The following is a 19,204-nucleotide window of genomic DNA, read 5'->3' as shown; positions in this document are numbered from 1 at the left end:
TTTTTTCATATATCTGTTGATTGCTTGTAGATCTTCTTCGGTGAAGTGTCCGTTCATTTCCTTAGCCCATTTGTTGATTGGATTATTTGTATTCTTGGTGTAGAGTTTTTTGAGTTCTTTATAGATTCTGGAAATTAGTGCTCTCTCTGAAGTATAAGTGGCAAAGATTTTCTCCCACTCTGTAGGTTCTCTGTTTGCATTGCTGATAGTTTCCTTTACTGAGAGGTAGCTATTTAGTTTGAATCTATTCCAGTTATTGATTCTTGCTTTTATTTCTTGTGCTATGGGAGTCCTGTTAAGGAAGTCTGATCCTAAGCTGACATGTTGAAGATTTGAACCTGCTTTTCCTTCTATAAGATGCAGGGTCTCTGGTGTGATTTCAAGGTCCTTGATCCATTTTGAGTTGAGTTTTGTACAGGGTGAGAGATAGGGGTTTAGTTTCATTCTGTTGCATATGGATTTCCAGTTTCCCAGCAACATTTGTTGAAGAGGCTATCTTTTCTCCATTGCATATTTTTGGCCCCTTTGTCTAGTATGAGAAAATTGTATTTATTTGGGTTTGTGTCCATGTACTCTATTCTGTACCATTGATCCACCTGTCTCTTTTGGTGCCAATACCATGCTGTTTTTGTTACTATTGCTTTGTAGTGTAGTTGAAGTTCTGGTATTGCGATACCTCCTGCTTCATTCTTCCTGCTAAGGATTGCTTTAGCTATTCTGTGTTTCTTATTCTTCGAAATGAATTTCATAATTGCTTGCTCTATTCCCGTGAGGTATGTCATTGGGATTTTAATTGGAATTGCATTGAATTTGTATAGCACTTTTGGTAGTATGGCCATTTTGACAATATTAATTCTGCCTATTCATGAACATGGGAGATCTTTCCATCTTCTAAGGTTTTCTTTAATTTCTTTCTTTAGTGTTCTGTAGTTCTCATTGTAGAGGTCTTTCACCTCTTTTGTTAGCTTGATTCCCAAGTATTTTATTTTTTTCGAAGCTATTGCGAATGGGGTAGTTTTCTTAACTTCTCTTTCTGAAGATTCATCACTTATGTATAAAAGTGCGTTGAATTTATGAGTATTGATCTTGTATCCTGCTACTTTACTGAATTCACTTATGAGATCTAAAAGTTTTCTGGTGGAATTTCCTGGTTCCTCTAAATATATAATCTTGTCATCAGCAAATAGGGATAGTTTGAGTTCTTCTTTTCCAATTCGTAACCCTTTAATTTCCTTGGTCTGTCTAATTGCTCTGGCTAGAGTTTCGAGGACACTGTTGAGTAGAAGTGTTGAAAGTGGGCATCCCTGCCTTGTTCCAGTTTTTAGGGGGAATGCTTTCAGTTTTTCACCATTTAGAATGTTAGTGGCCATGGGCTTAGCATAGATGGCCTTTACAATGTTAAGGAACATTCCCACTATCCCTATTTTTTCTAGTGTTTTGAGCATGAAGGGATGCTGTGTTTTATCAATGCTTTTTCTCCATCTATCTAAATAATCATGTGATTCTTTACTTTAAGTCAATTGATATGATGAATTACATTTATTGATTTCCTGATGTTGAACCAACCTTGCATCCCTGGGATAAAACCCACCTGATCGTGGTGCACTATCTTTTTAATATATTTTTGTATGCAATTTGCTAAGATTTTGTTGAGAATTTTTGCATCAATGTTCATTAAGGATATTGGTCTGAAATTTTCTTTCCTCGATGTGTCTCTGTCGGTTTAGGTATCAGGGTGATATTGGCTTCATAGAATGAGTTTGGGAGGTTTCCCTCCTCCTGTATTTCATGAAATACTTTGAGAAGTATTGGAATGAGCTCTTCTTTAAAGATTTTGTAGAACTCGGCTGAGAACCCATCTGATCCTGGACTTTTCTTTGTTGGTAGGCTTTTGATGACTTCTTCTATTTCATTACTTGAAATTGATCTATTTGAATTGTGTATGTCCTCCTGGTTCAGTTTAGGTAATTCATATGTCTCTAGAAACCTGTTGATGTCTTCGAGATTTTCAAAATAGCGTCAAATTATGTTTTGTATTTCAATCGTGTCTGTCATGATATTTCCTTGTTCATTCCGAATTTTAGTAATTTGAGTTTTCTGTCCTTTGTTAGTGTGGCTAAGGGTTTATAATTTTGTTTATTTTTTTCAAAGAACCAACTATTTATTTTGTCAATTTTTGCTATTGTTTCTTTTGTTTCAATTTCATTGATTTCAGCTCTGATTTTTAACTATTTCCTGTCTTCTACTGCTTTTGGTGTTGATCTGTTCTTCTTTTTCTAGGACTTTGAGCTGTAGTGTTAGGTCACTAATTCGTTGATTTTTTTTTTTTCTTCTTTTATTGAAGGCACTCCATGAGATAAATTTTCCTCTAAGTACTGCTTTCATAGTGTCCCAGAAATTTTGATATGATGTTTTTTAGTTCTCATTTACATCTGAAGAATTTTTTTATTTCCTCTCTGATGTCTTCTGTTATCCATTCATCATTTAATAGCATATTATTTAATCTCCAGGTATTGGAGTAGTTTCTGTTTTTTATTGTCATTTCTTTCTAGTTTCAATCCATTATGATCTGATAGAATACAAGGTAGTATCTCTATCTTCTTGTATTTGCTAACAGTAGCTTTGTGGCATAATATATGGTCTATTTTAGAGAAGGATCCATGTGCTACTAAGAAGAAAGTGTATTCGCTCTCTGTTGGATTGTATATTCTACAAATGTCCCTTAAGTCTAAATTATTGTGTTATTGAGATCTGTGGTTTCTTTGTTCAATTTTTGTTTGGAAGATCTGTCCAGTGTGGTGTGTTAAAAAGTCACCTAGTATTATTGTGTTGTGGTCTATTTGATTTCTGGAATTGAGAAGGATTTGTTTGACATACATGGATAAGCCAATGTTTGTGGCATATATATTTATGATTGTTATGTCTTGCTGATTTATGCTTCCCTTAAGTAGTATGAAATTTCCTTCTTTATCCCTTCTAATTTTGGCTTAATGTACACATTATCTGAAATGAGGATAGATACTCCGACTTTTTTGCTGAGTCCATGTGCATGGTATTTTTTTCCCTATCCTTTCACCTTTAGTCTGTGGGTATCTCTTTCTATTAGATGAGTCTCTTGCAGGCAGCATATTGTTGGATCTTTCCTTTTAATCCAATCTGCCAGTCTATGTCTTTTGATTGATGAGTTCAGGCCATTAACATTCAGGGTTATTATTGAGATATGATTTGTATTCCCAGTCATTTGGCTCATTTTTGTTTTTTGACATACCTTGGTTTCTCCTTTATTTGGTTATTCCTTTAGGGTAGTTCCTCCCTTTGCTGATTTACATCATTTTTTCATCTCGTACTTATAGAATATTTTGCTGAGAATGTTCTGTAGTGCCGGCTTTTTTTTTTGTAAATTCTTTTAGCTTTTGTTTAATCATGGAAGGATTTTATTTTGTCAAATCTGAAAGTAAGTTTTGCTGGGTATAAGATTCTTGGTTGGCATCCATTTTCTTCCAGAGCTTGAAAATGTTGTTCCAGGTCCTTCTAGCTTTTAGGGTCTGGGTTGAAAAATCTGCTGATATCCGTATTACTTCTCCTGTGAATGTAATTTGATTCTTTTCTCTCGCAGCCTTTAAATTTCTGTCTTTATTATGTATATTAGGTATTTTCATTATAATGTGCCTATTGTGGGTCTGTTGTAATTTTGTATATTTGGAGTCCTATAAGCCTCTTGTACTGATTTTCCATTTCATTCTTCAGATTTGGGAAATTTTCTGATATTATTTCGTTGAATAAATTGTTCATTCCTTTGGTTTGTTTCTCTGTACCTTCCTCATCCCTGATAATTCTTAATGTAGGCCTTTTCATGATATCCCATAATTCTTGTAGATTCTGTTCATGATTTCTTACCATCTTCTCTGTTTGGTCAAGTTTGTTTTCAAGATTAAATATTTTGTCTTCAGTGTCTGAGGTTCTGTCTTCCAGGTGTTCTATCCTATTTGTTATGCTTTCTACGGGAGTTTTTAATTTGGTTTATTGTTTCCTTCATTTCAAGAATTTCTCTTTGTTTTTTTTTTCAATATCTCTAATTCTTTATCGAAATGATCTTTTGCTTCCCGCATTTGCTCTTTTAACTGTTGAGTGGTGCGATAATTCAAAGCCTGCATTTGTTCTTTCATCTCATTGTTTGCTTCTCTGATCTTTTTAATTATGTACATTCTGAACTCTCTTTCTGACATTTCTTCTGCCATGCTGTCATTGGATTTTATTGATGTAACATCTAGGTTTGTTTGGTACAGTTTCTTCCCATGTTTTCTCATATTGGTCAGGTATCTCCCCGTCTAGTAGTGAAACTCTGAGATATTGCAGATTTCCTTTATTGACTTATAGTGTCCCTGTAGATTTCCAATAACTCCCCTCCTAGCCTTCAGTAGACTGAAGTCTTGGAGGAACTTGATAATACAGTGATCCACAAGGAAGCTGCCCCTCTAGGGGAGGTGGCCTTCAGGTCGAGTATATTCCCTGCTAGTGGTAAGATGCGCCTCCACTTGTTGACTGATGGTCAGCCAAAGGGGGACTAGACTGTAGGCTGGGGCATGTCTGTTCTGGGCCTGTGTCTCTGGTTCTACAGCCCTGGTAGTAAAGCCTTGTTGGGGAAGTCTCACTGGGCAGCTCTCCTCCGAGAAGTTTTCTTTGGTCCAGAACTACCGCCTGGGCTGGGCAACCCTCCTCTGCAAGGTTCCTGGGGGTCCAGACCTACCTCCTGGACCAGGGAGCCTCGCCTTGGAAGTGAGTCTCTCGCTGTGCAGCCCATCTCTGCCACATTCCCTGGGGTTCGGAACTACCGCCTGGGCTGGGGAGCCTGGCCCTGCGAGGGACTCTCTTGCTGAGTGGCCCTCCTCTACAATGATCCAGTTGTTCAGGTTCATCGCTCCAGTGGGGGAGTCTTGCTGGGCAACTCTACTCCACAAAATTCCCTGCTTTCCAGGACTACCACCCCGTCTGGCCGCGTCGCCCAGTGGGAGAGACTCACCTGGAGGCTCTGAGTTGGTCCCGAGTCTCTCAGTACCTCCTCTTCTTGAATCCTGAGTCCTGGAGTGACATGAAGTGCAGTCACCCTCTAGTCCACCATCTTGAAAACCCCCATATTCTTAAGAACCTCTACACCCACTGCTTTGACCCCATGCTGTGGCATAGCTTGGAATGTAGCTTTCCTTTACTTTGCCATCTTCTCAGCCTCCTCCATTATGACACTCTGGGACAAGAGACTACTTTTACATTCCTATATTTTACTAAAATTTTTTGAAAATATAAAATAGAAATGATATGCAAAACTTTTGAATTAATTAGTGTAATAAATATTCTAAAGAATACATAGATTTTCATCTTGCATGTAGTTTCTCTTTGTACTTGCTTCCAGTATAGTAATGGAACTGTTTCTTGAATTAATAGTTTTTCAAAGTTAAGAAATATCATATACTCTTATCTGTGGCACTTAATTGGCAGTAGGGGCAGTACACCTTAGGTGTCTTGGAAATAAATGACTAATTATTTCCATGAAATAAATTAATGCTGTTATAATTAAAAATTCAAACTCTGAAACCATCCCTACAATTTTATTAGTAATTATAACCTTAACTGAGATCATTTACTGTGAATGAATCTGTCTTGACTCCTTTTTTCCCCTCCTGTCCTTTGGAAACCACCAAGAAACAACAAAAACAGAAATCAATAGACTTTATATATCATAGTCAATTAGAAAGTAAAAATAGAAGAAAGATTTTTGTTTACAAAAGCATAAAAAGAAGTTTAAATACCCCAAAAAACAATTAAGAAATATATAAGATAAACTAGTAATTCTTAAACTTTATCCTAAGCCTTTCAAATAAGAATATCAGAACCCTATATGAGTAGTAAAAAAATCAAAATCTCTTGGGTAGGTCTGGGAATCTGCAGTTTAGCAAGCATTTCCATTGTTTTTATTCACAGCTAAGTTTAGAAATCAGTGCTCCCCAGTAAAATAATAAATATTTCTAAAACTCTATTAAGGGTAAAAAAAGGAGACCTGAGTAGAAAATATGCATGTAGGGAGACACAGTGTGATAAAGTTCTCAGTTTTTCCTAAATTAAAATTTATAAATAACAGCTAATTGAAATTTGAAAATATTTTTTTCTTGTTATTCTTGTTACTAAAAGATAATTCTGAAGTTCAAATGAGAAATAAGAGGTGAAATAACCAAGAAAATTTTATAAGAGAATTGTAGGGGAAGAAGGACTGAGAAATTTTCTGACTTAGATATTAAAACTTACTAGAAAACTCTATTAACTAAAAGATTATGTTACTTGTTCTTGATATTGCACATGGACAAGTCTAGAAAATAGAACCCAAATTGCAGATGAAATAGACATATATACGCAGAACTTTTATGAATGATAAAGTGATAAACACTGAGCAGGGTATGGTGATGCATATCTCTAATCACTGCTTGAGAGGCTGAGGCAATCGGATTGCAAGTTTGAGGCTAGCCTCTGCAACTTAGTGAGAATTTGTCTAAAAATTTAAAATAAATGGTCTTGATGTAGCTCAATGGTAAAGCACCCCTGGGCTCAACCCCCAATGTCATAAAAAATAAATACATAATTAAATAAAATTGATAATAGTAAAGAAACCTTGGTCAGTTTCAATGGGAGAGTTTAACATTGTTCTTTTAATAACTGCTGACACAAAATATGTAGTTGTACAGCAAATTTGATTCCACTGAGACATAGACACACACAATACACTGCTCCCAACAGTGGCAGAATGTACATTTTTTAAAAGTGCATAGAGAACATTTACCACAATTGGCCATCTAAGTCACAAGGCATGTCTCATTGAATTTCAAAGAATCAACTCCTACAAAATATATAGGACATTAGCAATTATTCCTGAAATAATAGTAAAAATATAAAACTAGGAAACCTAATGTTCTTAAGATATATGCTTGTAATCTGGGGTATATATAGGTCAAGGAAGAAATTGCAATGGAAGTTAAATAAATTTTTGAACTGAATAACAACTATATATTAAAATGTTATTAGCTAAAAATGTGTAATGAGAACCATTTATAGCTTACAATTCATGAATTAGAAAAAGAAGCAAGGTTGAATATCAGTCATCTATGCATAAACTTCAAGACATTAATGGAAGAACAACAAATTAAACATAAAAGGAAGTAATAAGGTAGTTAAAATTACGTAAAACATAAAATAGAAAGGAGCAATAAACTTAGTTTTTGAAAAGACCAATAAAACTGATTTGTGCCAAATAAGAATATTCAAAAATGAAAGAGAATAACCCAAATTACGAATAAACATAAGCATCAATATAAATTCCATAATAATTGAAAAGATGATAGTGAATTCTCCTCCTTGCAATGGTTGCCTGGGTTGTTCCAAACAACCTCTTGTGAATTAGAAAATAGGAAAAACCTTTCCTAGTAATGCATATTTGCTTCTCTGTAGATTAAGTAATTCAACCAGGGATTAGGATAATTTTAAACTTACTTCTCTATCATGAGAAAGGAACTATTTCTACATCCTTTATGGCAGATGCTGTCAGTTCATTGCACATATTCCTGGAACCTTATCTTTTCAGTATGCTCTGGACAATTCTCAGTTTTGAATATCTACATCTGTGCCTCAAGGTCTCTGTTCTAGAACTGCAGAATGCTGTACATCTGACATTTCAGAAGTCTCTAGTAATCCTTCCTGCCAAAGCGCTCAGTGTATTAGAAGTTATTGTATAAATATCCCATTTCCATCTCCCCTTTAATCAGGTAATATTTAGGTTTTTATTTTTCAAGAGTCCAGAGTTTCCCTGTTGTGTGAACCCCCGTTATTCATTGTGCTTTGTTAAAAGCTTGCTTTTCCTTCTCTTATCACTTCTCCCCTTTCTAACCATTGTTCTCTGTACCTCACAAATAAACTACTTGCATTCAAGTCTTTGAATTATAGTCTGCTTCTATTAGAATCAAAACAGACAAGAATCCAACCAAAAGGATAGGGTGTTTACTAGAGTCCCTCCTCCTTGATAAGCCATGCACTCTAATTTTCCCCTAGCTCTGCATATCTCCTGAGACCTCTGCCTAGCATCTTAACCTCAAGTGAATATGACAGTTACTTTAGAAAAGTGTTTCTAAGTCAGTCTCATATCTTTGGGTCTTCCACCTCTCCTACTTGTTGGCTTCAGAGATTTTCATTGCCATTATGGCTTCCCATTACTTTCAGATAAGTGATTTTCATATTTTGTTTAGCATTTTTAGTCATTTTCATCCAGAGGATTGATCTGAAATTACCTAGCTGGTTTGACAGAGGTGTAACTTCAGTGTTATATTTTATATGCCTTTTCAGATTGAAGCAATAATGTTGAGTAAATGATTGGATATGTGAATCTATAATTCAGGTGATAATTTTGGACTAGAAAAATAAATTTGGAAACTGTCAGTTTGTAGTACTATTTTAAAATACTACAGTGAATTACTTTAGGGAATGTATGTTGATAGCAAAAGAGGTTTATTGGGCCATCTGCTGGGGAGGCTGAAATACAGTATCTAGTTAGCTAGGAGAAAAGAAGGAAAGTATCATATACTGGAAACCAAGTTTAAAAATTGTCGATTAGGGATTGGGGATGTAGTTCAGTAGTAGAGCACTTGCCTAGCCTGTGTGTGGCCTTGGGTTCAATCCTCAGTAATACACACCACACACACATACAAACAATTTGTACGTTAAACTTTTCACAGGTTATATATCTATATCATTAAAGGCATAATATAATTTAAACTGTTTGAGGGTACAACTTTGGGAAATCAGCATAAAGAAAACACATAGTTCTTTAATTTTATCCTTGTAAATAACAAAGAGGTGTAAAACAAAGTACATATTAGATCATTTCCTCTAATTCAGTATAAAATGCTTGCCCTGGTTTTTGGTGTTACTACCATAATTTCTGTTGACCACAGATTCAGGACTGGAAAGAAGATTCTGCCTATACTGGAGAAGAGAAATAATTAAGAATAAAGTAGAATTAATACTTTTACTCTGAAGTAGGATTTGATGTTGTCAGCCTCTTGCTTTTAATGTTTATAGGAAATAGTTACAAAGGAGATTCATCGGACTACTTTGAAATAAACATGAGTATATCTGGGTACTGTAGATTTTTTAAAAACCATATTTGTCTCTTCCAAATTTTCTATAGTGACTATGTATTATTAGTATAATATAAATATCTGTAGATATTTATTCTAACTTAAAGAAATTTTTAACTAACCTATTTTCCACAGAGAGAAGTTGCAGCCAATAGCCAGAATGGGGAGGAAATTGTTCCTGCTTTAACTTTACGTTTTTTGATAACACAGTTGGAAACAGCACTTAGGAACATTCAAGCTACTAATTATACTGTAAGTATATTCCTTGAAATAATGGAACTTGTACAGCTCTTTTTAATGTGGGAATATCAATGCATTTTTATTTTGAGGTGTAAGCCAATTTGTATTTTCTTCTAGAGAAGGGTACATAGAAATATATTTCCTTATGTCTTATGCTTTCTTATGTGACTTTATCTCTGTAATGAACTTATGCTAGCTCCCTTCTCTACTAAAAAACTGTTCAAGTTATCAGAAACTTGAACTTGTGAACCGAGCTTTCCAAATTAGGAATGAAAATCATGAACTTCAAAAATAAGTCAGGCATAGAAAGACAAATAATGCATGATGTCACTAATTTGTGGAATCTTAAAAAATGTTGAATTTGTACAATTAGAGAATAGAATAGTAGTTTCCAGGGCCTGGAGGAGGAGAGATGGAGATGTTGGTCAAAGGATAGAAAATTTCAGTTAGGTAGGAGAAATAAGTTTAAGAGATCTATTACACAACATCATTAATATAGTAATGATGCATTTTGTTCTTAAAAATGCAAAGTAGATTTTAAGTCTTACCACAGAAAATGATAAATATGTGAAATTGTGCATATGTTAATTAGCTTGTTTTAACCATTCTATAGCCTGGTCAGTTGCACAAGCCTATAATCCCAGCAACTTGGGAGGCTAAGGCAGGAGGACTGAGAGTTCAAAACCAGCCTCAGCAGAAGCAAGGCGCTAAGCAACTCAGTGAGATGCTGTCTCAAAATAAAATACAAAATAGGGCTGGGGATGTGGCTCAGTGATCAAGTACCCCTGAGTTCAATCCCTGGTACCCTGCTCCCAAAAATAAAAAAACCCAATTATATTTCAAACTTTATCATATGTGTGTATATGATTAAAATGTACAATTTTTATATGTCAACTAAAAAAAACAAGGTAAAATCCCTGTTCCCTCTTCTTCCTAATTATTAATCAGCATCTCTTTCTTCTGATATTTCTATGTGTTAAAGTTGGAACTTTTATGATAGATAAACTGACAAAATATATTTATGTTTTTAAGGTCAAATGATACTTTAGAAATAGAGCAATCTGAGGAAAGATGTATAAAAAATTAGAAACAATAATGTAGCTGGATGCGGTGGTGCATCCCTATAGCCCCAGCATCTTGGGAGACTGAGACAAGAGGATCTTGAGTTCAAAGCCAGCCTCAGCAACAGCAAGGCATTACGCAACTCAGTGAGACCCTGTCACTAAATAAAATACAAAATAGTGCTGGGGATGTGGCTCAGTGGTCAAGTGCCCCTGAGTTCAATTCCCTGCAACCCACCCCCCAAAAAATAATAATGCAGGGCAATAAAATGAAAAGTCAGTTGTTTGCATAACTTGGATCAATAAAGTAAACTAAATTCTGCATACATGTAGAAAGATAGATTAGGGTTATCTTCAAAAAAGGACTACTCAGACACCATAAAAGATAGCCCTACAACAAAAGATCCCATATTATAAGGATGTACAAGAAGGTTAAACAATAATCCTTATTTAGTGCTCTCAGAAGTAGGGTCCTAAAGAGTGATATATAGTACTCTAAAAGAGGTTCTTGATTAATTCAAAAAAGAATCAAGGGAAAGGAAGTTTGTATCTTGATATCCCAAGAACTTCTAGGATGCTACATATCCACTCTTGCTTACTAATCAGATTGCCACTCAGTGAAATATAACAGTATATAATCGGCATTAACATTGCCTAAGTTACTTCAATGATGAGTCTTAAATAGGAAATGGAAAAACTTTCTCTCTTGGTAGCGCTTGTGAGTTGAATTTTAATATCATGATCAAAGCAACCTACTGCTATATCCAAATGATTCTCCTTGCCCCTGAAGACCATCAAGGAGAAACAAGACCACCTTTTAAGAGGCCGCAGTGAGTTGCATGTACCAGTGAGTGTAGGTACCAGTTACATCTGTAGCCATTCAATTCTAGTACTTCAGATCATCTTTGCTAACTGGGATAAGGTAGGAAGGAAAGGGCAGGGGCTTTAGTTTATAAATGTGCTGCTTTTGGAATTTCTGGAGTGTTTTGCCTTCTGATTATTGCACAATTCTGCATCTTATTCTCAAGAATGTTTTTATTTAGAATTGTATGAAGTATAGACTCTGTTGTACAAAGCTGATTTGTTTTAAAATTACAAAAGAATAACCATATTTATTTAGTGTTTGCTATATGACAGCCAGTGTTCTAAACACTTTGTAAAGATTAGTTCATTTGCTCTTTGTGATTATCTTATTATTCCCATTTTCTATTTTAGGAAACTGAGGCATAAAAGTTAAATAACTTGCTGATTTCATCAGGTATTAAGTAGTGGAGTCAATATACAATCCACATAGTGTTGGCTTCAGAGTCTTTGCTCTGAACTATGACATTATACTGACTCTACAGAGACAGAAATTTTAAGGTGGAAACCAGTTAGAAAGTACAGGAAGTATGTAGACTTATTTAGTCCATTGAAAACAAACATGCGTCTATTTCCACTGCTTTTTGAAGTCAAACTTCTAATTCTAGTCATTTGTCTCACAGATATATATGGTTGTTCATAAGTGTTCTAGGTTGAGGGAATGCTGTTAGATCAGTATAAAAAGCAAGTTTTTATCTTATGGATATTATTCATCCTTATACCTGAAAAACACTTGTTTATGGTCTGGGGCAACCTCAATTAGAAGAGTTCACATGACAAAAGATATGTTTATACTTTTCAGTCAGTATAGAACTTAAGAGTAGTGGAGTCAAGGATCTTCAGAGTAACAGAACCAGTTTCTATTATATATACATACACATACACATATACTAAAACATGTATATATACATGCATATATGATTTATTATGATGAATGAATATGTATTATATATCTGTGTATATATACACATATGTATATTTGTATCTGTAAGCCAGAAACTCAGAACCTGGGAAGCCATTGGTATAAATCACAGTCCAAGGGCAGAAAATAAGGTGAGATGTCCTTCCTAAGGCAAGCACACAAGAAGCAAAAATTTGAGAAATCTTCTTTCTTTGGCCTTTTGTTCTGTTCAGGTTATTTAATTGAAAGATGCCTACCCTTGTGTGGAGGGTAATCAGATACTAAGTCTGTCAATTCAAAGGCTAATCTCTCTGAACATATCCTCACAGACACAACTAGAATTAATGTTTAATATGGGCACTATGTGGCTTGTCAAATTGACACATAAAATTAGCCCTAATAAATATATTGGAAAATATTTTTCTCCATAGATAATTGCTTTAGCAGTTCCTTTTGAGATAATTATAGATTCACGGATGTTATAGTTGTGTAATATAGCAGTACAGAGGGAGATCTCGGTGTACCCCTTTATGCAGTTTACTTCCAATAGTTACATTTTACATGTCTACAGTACATTATCAAAACCAAGAAATGACAGTGGTATGATAAATGTTGTCGCTGGTCTCTAAAACACCTTCATTCATGTTCAGACACTTGTTACAAGGGCTGGACTTGGCATATTGTACTAATTGGCAAAGATTTATTACAGTGACATAGTAAAGATATATAACAGATCATAAGGGGAAATGACACAGAATCTGAAGGAACCTATCTGTAGGTTTCTCTATGTTTTCTCCTGAGTGTACTCAGGGCAGAGTTTACTCTCCCTCTTCCCCCCTAACCCCAGCAACAAAAATATAGCAACACCTGTGTTGCTTCTGCCAGGGGTAGTCCATTAGAGACTCAGTGTTCCACATTTTTATTGATTGGTTATCTAGGGGACCCTGTGCCTTGTATGTATCAAAATTTCAAACGACCAGAAGAATATCCCAGATTTTTAGCATAAATCTCAGATCAAATGATCGAAGCATAGCAAGCCACCTTCAACAGCTAGAAAATAGTGGAAACAATTGAAACCCAAGTTCCCAGACAATACCTAAGGATCAACCTTGTAGTAGTCAGGCCTTAATAAGGATCATAGTCTCATGCCAACTGTGTTAGTTATTTTATGCACAGTCATGTATAGTCCTGAGACATTTTATCAGAAATGTGTATTTGTGTAATCACTATCATAGTCAGCTCATACTATCTTTGTAGTCACGTCTGTCCCTTCTGCCTTCGCACCTTCCCTTATCCTTAATCTGTCTCCATCTCTGTAATTTTAAATAAGACTGTATTTAAATGAAGAAAATATCCATATATTTAAAATTTTTCATTGAAGTGATAACTTTAATTTTTGTATGATTATAACAAAACCCAGATGTGGATAGTAAAGGATTTTGATATCAGAGATCATTGAATTTTTTAAGATAGGTGGTAGATACTTACCTTTTCATTATTGCATTACTTCCTAAAGTGTTCTTGATAACTGAAATATAGAATTTTTGGAAAAATTTAATGTACTGAATTACATTTACTTTTATTTTTTAAAATTCCTCTTCTTGAATCAAATTATCAAATTTATTTAAAAATGCATACTCTATAATTTTGATTTAGATTGACAAAATAATAATTCATACCTTTTTTAATAATTATTAAGTAGGCTAGGATATTTACTTAAACTTGTATACCAAAAAGTAGCTTGGCGTTAACAACCAATTAACATATTTTTTTTCTTTGCAGGCATACCAAATTAATATTGGTTATTACTTGACATTACTGTTTTTGTATGGAGTAGCACTCACTGAAAGAGGAAAGAAAGAGGTATGTTGCATGTGTTATTTGCCCGTTATATTAACTTTATTTTAGCAAATTAAAATGCTAATTTTTAAAAACGTCTCCAAACATCAAAACCTTTTGGTGCCCTTTCCTTCGTGTATTTATACAGCCTTAACTTTATCTTTTTTTTTTTTCCTTTTTGAGGTGCTCTGGATTGAACCTATGGCCTTGTGCTTGCAAGGCAAGTGTTCTACCAACTGAACTATATTCCCCAGCCCTTAACTTTATCTTTTTTAAACTGATCTTTTTTAGATGCTTTACCATTTGTGTAAAATAGAAAATTCTTTTGCTTCTTTTGCTTACATGACACATTTTAATTCATTTGCTAATATAGTTTAATCTCTCTGATCTTAATCTTACCCCTTTTGTAAAATGTGAGTTCTACCTCAGATTTTTTGTTGAATAAGTACAAACAAATAAAAATCTGGGATCTAGAAAATTTCTAAAGTGTCTTTCAAACAACATTTTCCTTTTTTTCACTGACTTTTAATGTTTTCTCTTATTTTCTTTGCAGTCTTGATATTTCTTTCACTTTTTCTTTTCCTAAATCTGTACTTTTTATATGATTTCATAAACATATAAATATGACTTATTAGGTAAAGTAGAATTTATAAGTAGTCAAACTTGAATACATTTTTATTTTAAATAATTTCATGTATTACTAATCATTGTTCAGCGTGATGTAGTAGAGAATATTTTTAAACAAGTCTTTGAAGGATTTTTTCTGTTTATTTTTCCCAGAACATTGCCATTATACATGTTTTATTAATCATAACTGAAGCATATATTGGAATTGATCCTGATACTTCTAAATCTGTATTACTTGGAAATTGGTGCTTTCCCAATTGAGACTATGTTTATGGTCAATGAGTCACTTCTTTCCAATTTGAAAAATTAGAAAGAATTTTGCTGTAATTAGAAGGAAACAGTAAGAATGACAGAGAATTATGCTCCAGTAGTGATCAGAAAAATCCTTATTTTGACTAGTAATATTTTCTAGTTTTAAATACAAAAATCATTATAACTTTTGCTTTAAAACACTGGGTAAAGATGTTACAGTTAAAGATATTGTATTTGTTCATAAATAAATATTTTAATTTTTGAATACATTATCTTTGGGATCACATACAGAAATGATAAGATTGAAGCTGTAAATAAGTGAGATGACGGATCATCCTTAAAAATGCCTAATTTCTCCAGTTTGGGAAATAATTGTAAAAAATGAAATTCTTTTCACATCAGCCAAACCAGTTTTATGTCACTACAGGATTATACAGAAGCAGAGAACAAATTTCTGGTGATGAAGATGATTATTCAAGAAAATGAAATTTGTGAAAACTTTATGTCTTTAGTTTATTTTGGACGTGGTTTACTTCGATGTGCACAGAAGAGGTAAAGATTTTAAATAATGGATAGACCTTTCAGCATTGTCAACTTTCAGTTTGTGAAATGGGAATGCCGTTTACACAGTATGCCAGGGATCATAACATTGTGATCTCAGACTGATTTGTTCTGTTCATCTTCATCTTTTCCTGTAGATAATAATTTAATGTACTTGAGAATATTTAATACCAAACTTAAAACGTCACAGCAATAAGAGGAACTTTAACGTTAACATCAGCAACACAAGTTTTAGAATCTGACAAACCTGGATTCAGATACATTTTCTATGACCCTAAGAAATTTAATGTTGTTAAGCTCTATTGTTTTTTCTTATCTCTAAAACTAGAACTAGTGTTGTGTTAACCTCATAAGGACATTGTAGGTTATGAACAGAGTTCCCAGGACATAAAAAATGCAGCATTTAATAAATGAATAATGGTTTTAATTATTAATGTTACCACTGACTTAAAATAACGTTTTCAAAGTATAAGTGAACTTATAAAGAATTGAAAGGCACTTCAGATAGAGCACTAATCTCCAAAATTTATGAAGAACTTAAAAAACTCTACACCAAAAATACTAAGAACCCAATCAATAAATGGGCCAAGGAACTGGACAGATACTTTATAGAAGAAGATACACAGGCGATTAATAAATACATGAAAAAGTATCCAACATCTCTAGTAATTAGAGAAATACAAGTTAAAACAACTGTAAGATTTCATCTTACTCCAATTAGAATGGCTACTGTCAAGAAAACAAACAATAATAGATGTTGGTGTGGATGTGGAGAAAAAGGAACACTTGTACATTGCTGGTGGAGTTGCAAATTGGTGCAGCCACTCTGGAAACCAGTGTGGAGATTCCTCAGAAAACTTGGAATGGACCCACCTTTTGACCCAGTTATCCCTTTCCTCAGTTTATACCCAAAGGTCTTAAAGTCAGCATACTACTGTGATGCAACCACATCAGTGTTTCTAGTAGCTCAGTTCCATAATAGCTAGATTGTGGAACCAACCTAGATAACCCTCCACAGCTGAATGGATAAAGAAACTGTGGTATATATACACAATGGAATATTATTGAGCCATAAAGAAGAATAATATTATGGCATTTGCACATAAATGAATGGAATTGGAAAACATCATGCTAAGTGAAATAAGCCAATCCCCAAAAAACCAAAGGCCAAATGTTTTCCCTGATAAGTGGATGATGATAGATAATGGGGATTGGGGTGTGGGAGTGAAAGAAGAATGGAGGAACTTTGGATTATGTAGAGGGAAATGAGAGGGAGGAGGGGAGTATAAAAAATGGTGGAATGAGACAGACATCATTACCCTATGTACATGTATGATTACACAAATGGCATGAATCTACATGGTGCAAAACCGTAGAAACAAAAAGATATACCCCATTTGTATACAATGAATCAAAATGCAACCTGTAAAAATGAAAAAATAACAAAAAATACAAACAAAAAAAAGAATTGAAAAGGTACAAATGCTGAGTTTGGGGAATGTTTTCAATGTTTACATATTTTAAGAAACTGAAATTGGACAGAGGAAACTTAATAGATGTCAGTTCACTTCCTATATGGATATCCTTAGCTTTTGTAGCATCATTCATTCATTTTATTTACTAAGCATTTATCGTATTCCAGAATAGTAAAATAGTTTAAAATAGTCTTAGTCTCATGTAACTGACAGTATGGTGAAAAATATAGACCTTAAATAATTAGTCATAAAATATTTATTTATGAAATGTGATAAATGGTGAAGTGCTATGAAGGAAAATATAATGAAAAATACAAGTCTTCATTGGAACTCCAATTTATTTCTGAGAACTGGAAGTCTCCTCTAAAAAAATTATGGTTCAGTGAGATCTGAGGGATGAATTAGGGACTTTACTTAAGCAAACCCCTGTAAGGGACTAGGCCAAATAATGGATCCCTAAAAGTGTCTCTTTTGTGGTAGTTTTTGATTCTATATAAGGTTTGTCTCCTGTTCCCTGGCATACCTGTTTTTCACTGGTATCCAGAAGACTTCCCACTTCTTGTTTACTAGGTCTGATTAGCATGAAGCCATCAATGTAGTGGGCTAGTGTTATACTTCTCAGAATTTAAAGATGATCAAAATCTCTTCAGTCTTTATTGTGATAGAATAGGAGAATTAACTGTAGTCTGAGACAAGACTAAGAATATGTACTGCTGTCTTTCCCTCAGAATGTAAACTACCTTTTATTCTCTTTGCTGTTGGGCAAAGTGGGGAATCCATTTTCTGGACCATTGTTAACAGAAAACACAGTTGTATGACAGCATCATTACAGAGGACAACCACCACTGAGCTTTTCAAAGGCACTGATACTTTTCTTAACTCTATATTCCTTCCTGCATTAATGAAATTAATGCCTTCTCTCTGAGGCTTTCTATGAACATTATCTAGTAACAGGCTCTTTTTTTTTTTTTTTGGGTGTGTGTGTGAGGGACAAGGAGGGAATGGTAAGGATTGAATTGAACCCAGGGCCTCATGCATGCTAGGCCACAGTCACGGCCACAGCCCAGGTTCTACTTTCTTATGTAGTAAGTCCATTCTAACATTCTTACCTCGCCAAGCCTCCTGACTCTTTTATTATGCTGCCAAAAAATGTTTTGCATTTCTTCCTTATTTACTATAGTCCATCATTCAAATTTCTAGGAGCCTTTTCAGGGGCATGTCAGGACTGTCTTCAAGTATCCTTGCTAGGAAAGTAAATTTTGAATTCTGTAAGTGTTGTCCCATATCAATATACAGTCCTCTATCCAGCCTTGTATTTGTCCATTGGATTTGCACTCTTAAGATCCACTCCCACATTTGTTTTTACCTATATATGCATACTAGTAGGTTCTGCAATTTTTAGAATAAGAATTTTATTCCTGAGACCCTTTTATTCCCTTGTGAACCCTTTTATACTTGACCCTAGACTTACTGGCCTGAAGGCAGTGACTGTAAGGTGAAGATCTTGAGGAGGAAGGGGGGGCATCATCCTTTGAGACTTGTGTCTTCTTATATTCTTGCATGGTTTCTAAGTTAAAGGAGGCTGTTGTAGATTTTTTTTTTTTTTTTTTTTTTTTTTTTGGCAAATAGATCTTTGCCAGCTGAATAATTCAGTACAAATTTAAAAAGTCAGTGTTAAGTACATTCAGTTAAATACCCCATTTTAGATCTTGTGGAAGCCACTCATTCTTCATCAAAGCCCTGACTTAGCCAAGTAGACTTTTTGAGGCTGTGCATTTGATCTTCTTTATAATTCTACCCTTATGACTAAATCCCAGGCCTCATTTTCAGCATAGTCTACCCTGATCTCTAGAGGAAGTGAGAATTCTTTAAACGTTTCCATCTTCTCATTTTACAGTGTACTGAGTTGAAAGCAGTAGTCTGTGGAGGCTGGACATTATTTCTCAAATTCAGTTTATTCCACTTTAGAATTAAAATCTGGCTCTTATTTTGAGCACAAATTGTTTTTATGAATACAGGAGATGAAAGTTTCTTTAAATGCTACCACAGAGCCTTCTGACTTTCACAGCATATCCTGAAATAATAGTTGGCTGACTGGTGCCTGTCTGTTTCTTCAGTGCCTACAAAACAGTTAACAGAAGCCATCCAACTCTACAATCCCTTTAATTACTATGGCCCCCATGCTGTTCAAACTTGAGCCACTACATAATCTGT

At 34.4% G+C, this 19,204-nt stretch overlaps 1 protein-coding gene across 6 annotated transcripts in view; it reads left to right on the top strand.

Moving 5' to 3' along the window:
• Positions 1–19,204, top strand: part of Dzip3 (DAZ interacting zinc finger protein 3) — a 127,299-nt gene that overhangs the window by 36,006 nt on the left and 72,089 nt on the right. For all 6 annotated transcript variants that reach the window (XM_047564263.1, XM_047564265.1, XM_047564260.1 and 3 more), the window contains exons 5-7: positions 9,309–9,425; positions 14,019–14,099; positions 15,382–15,506. In XM_047564263.1, coding sequence (XP_047420219.1) covers positions 9,309–9,425; positions 14,019–14,099; positions 15,382–15,506 — 323 coding nt within the window. The remainder of the gene's footprint in view (positions 1–9,308; positions 9,426–14,018; positions 14,100–15,381; positions 15,507–19,204) is intronic.

Source organism: Sciurus carolinensis, chromosome 9 (assembly GCF_902686445.1).
Source record: "Sciurus carolinensis chromosome 9, mSciCar1.2, whole genome shotgun sequence".
Classification (NCBI taxonomy): domain Eukaryota; kingdom Metazoa; phylum Chordata; class Mammalia; order Rodentia; family Sciuridae; genus Sciurus; species Sciurus carolinensis.
This window is presented reverse-complemented; position numbering and strand designations above follow the sequence as displayed.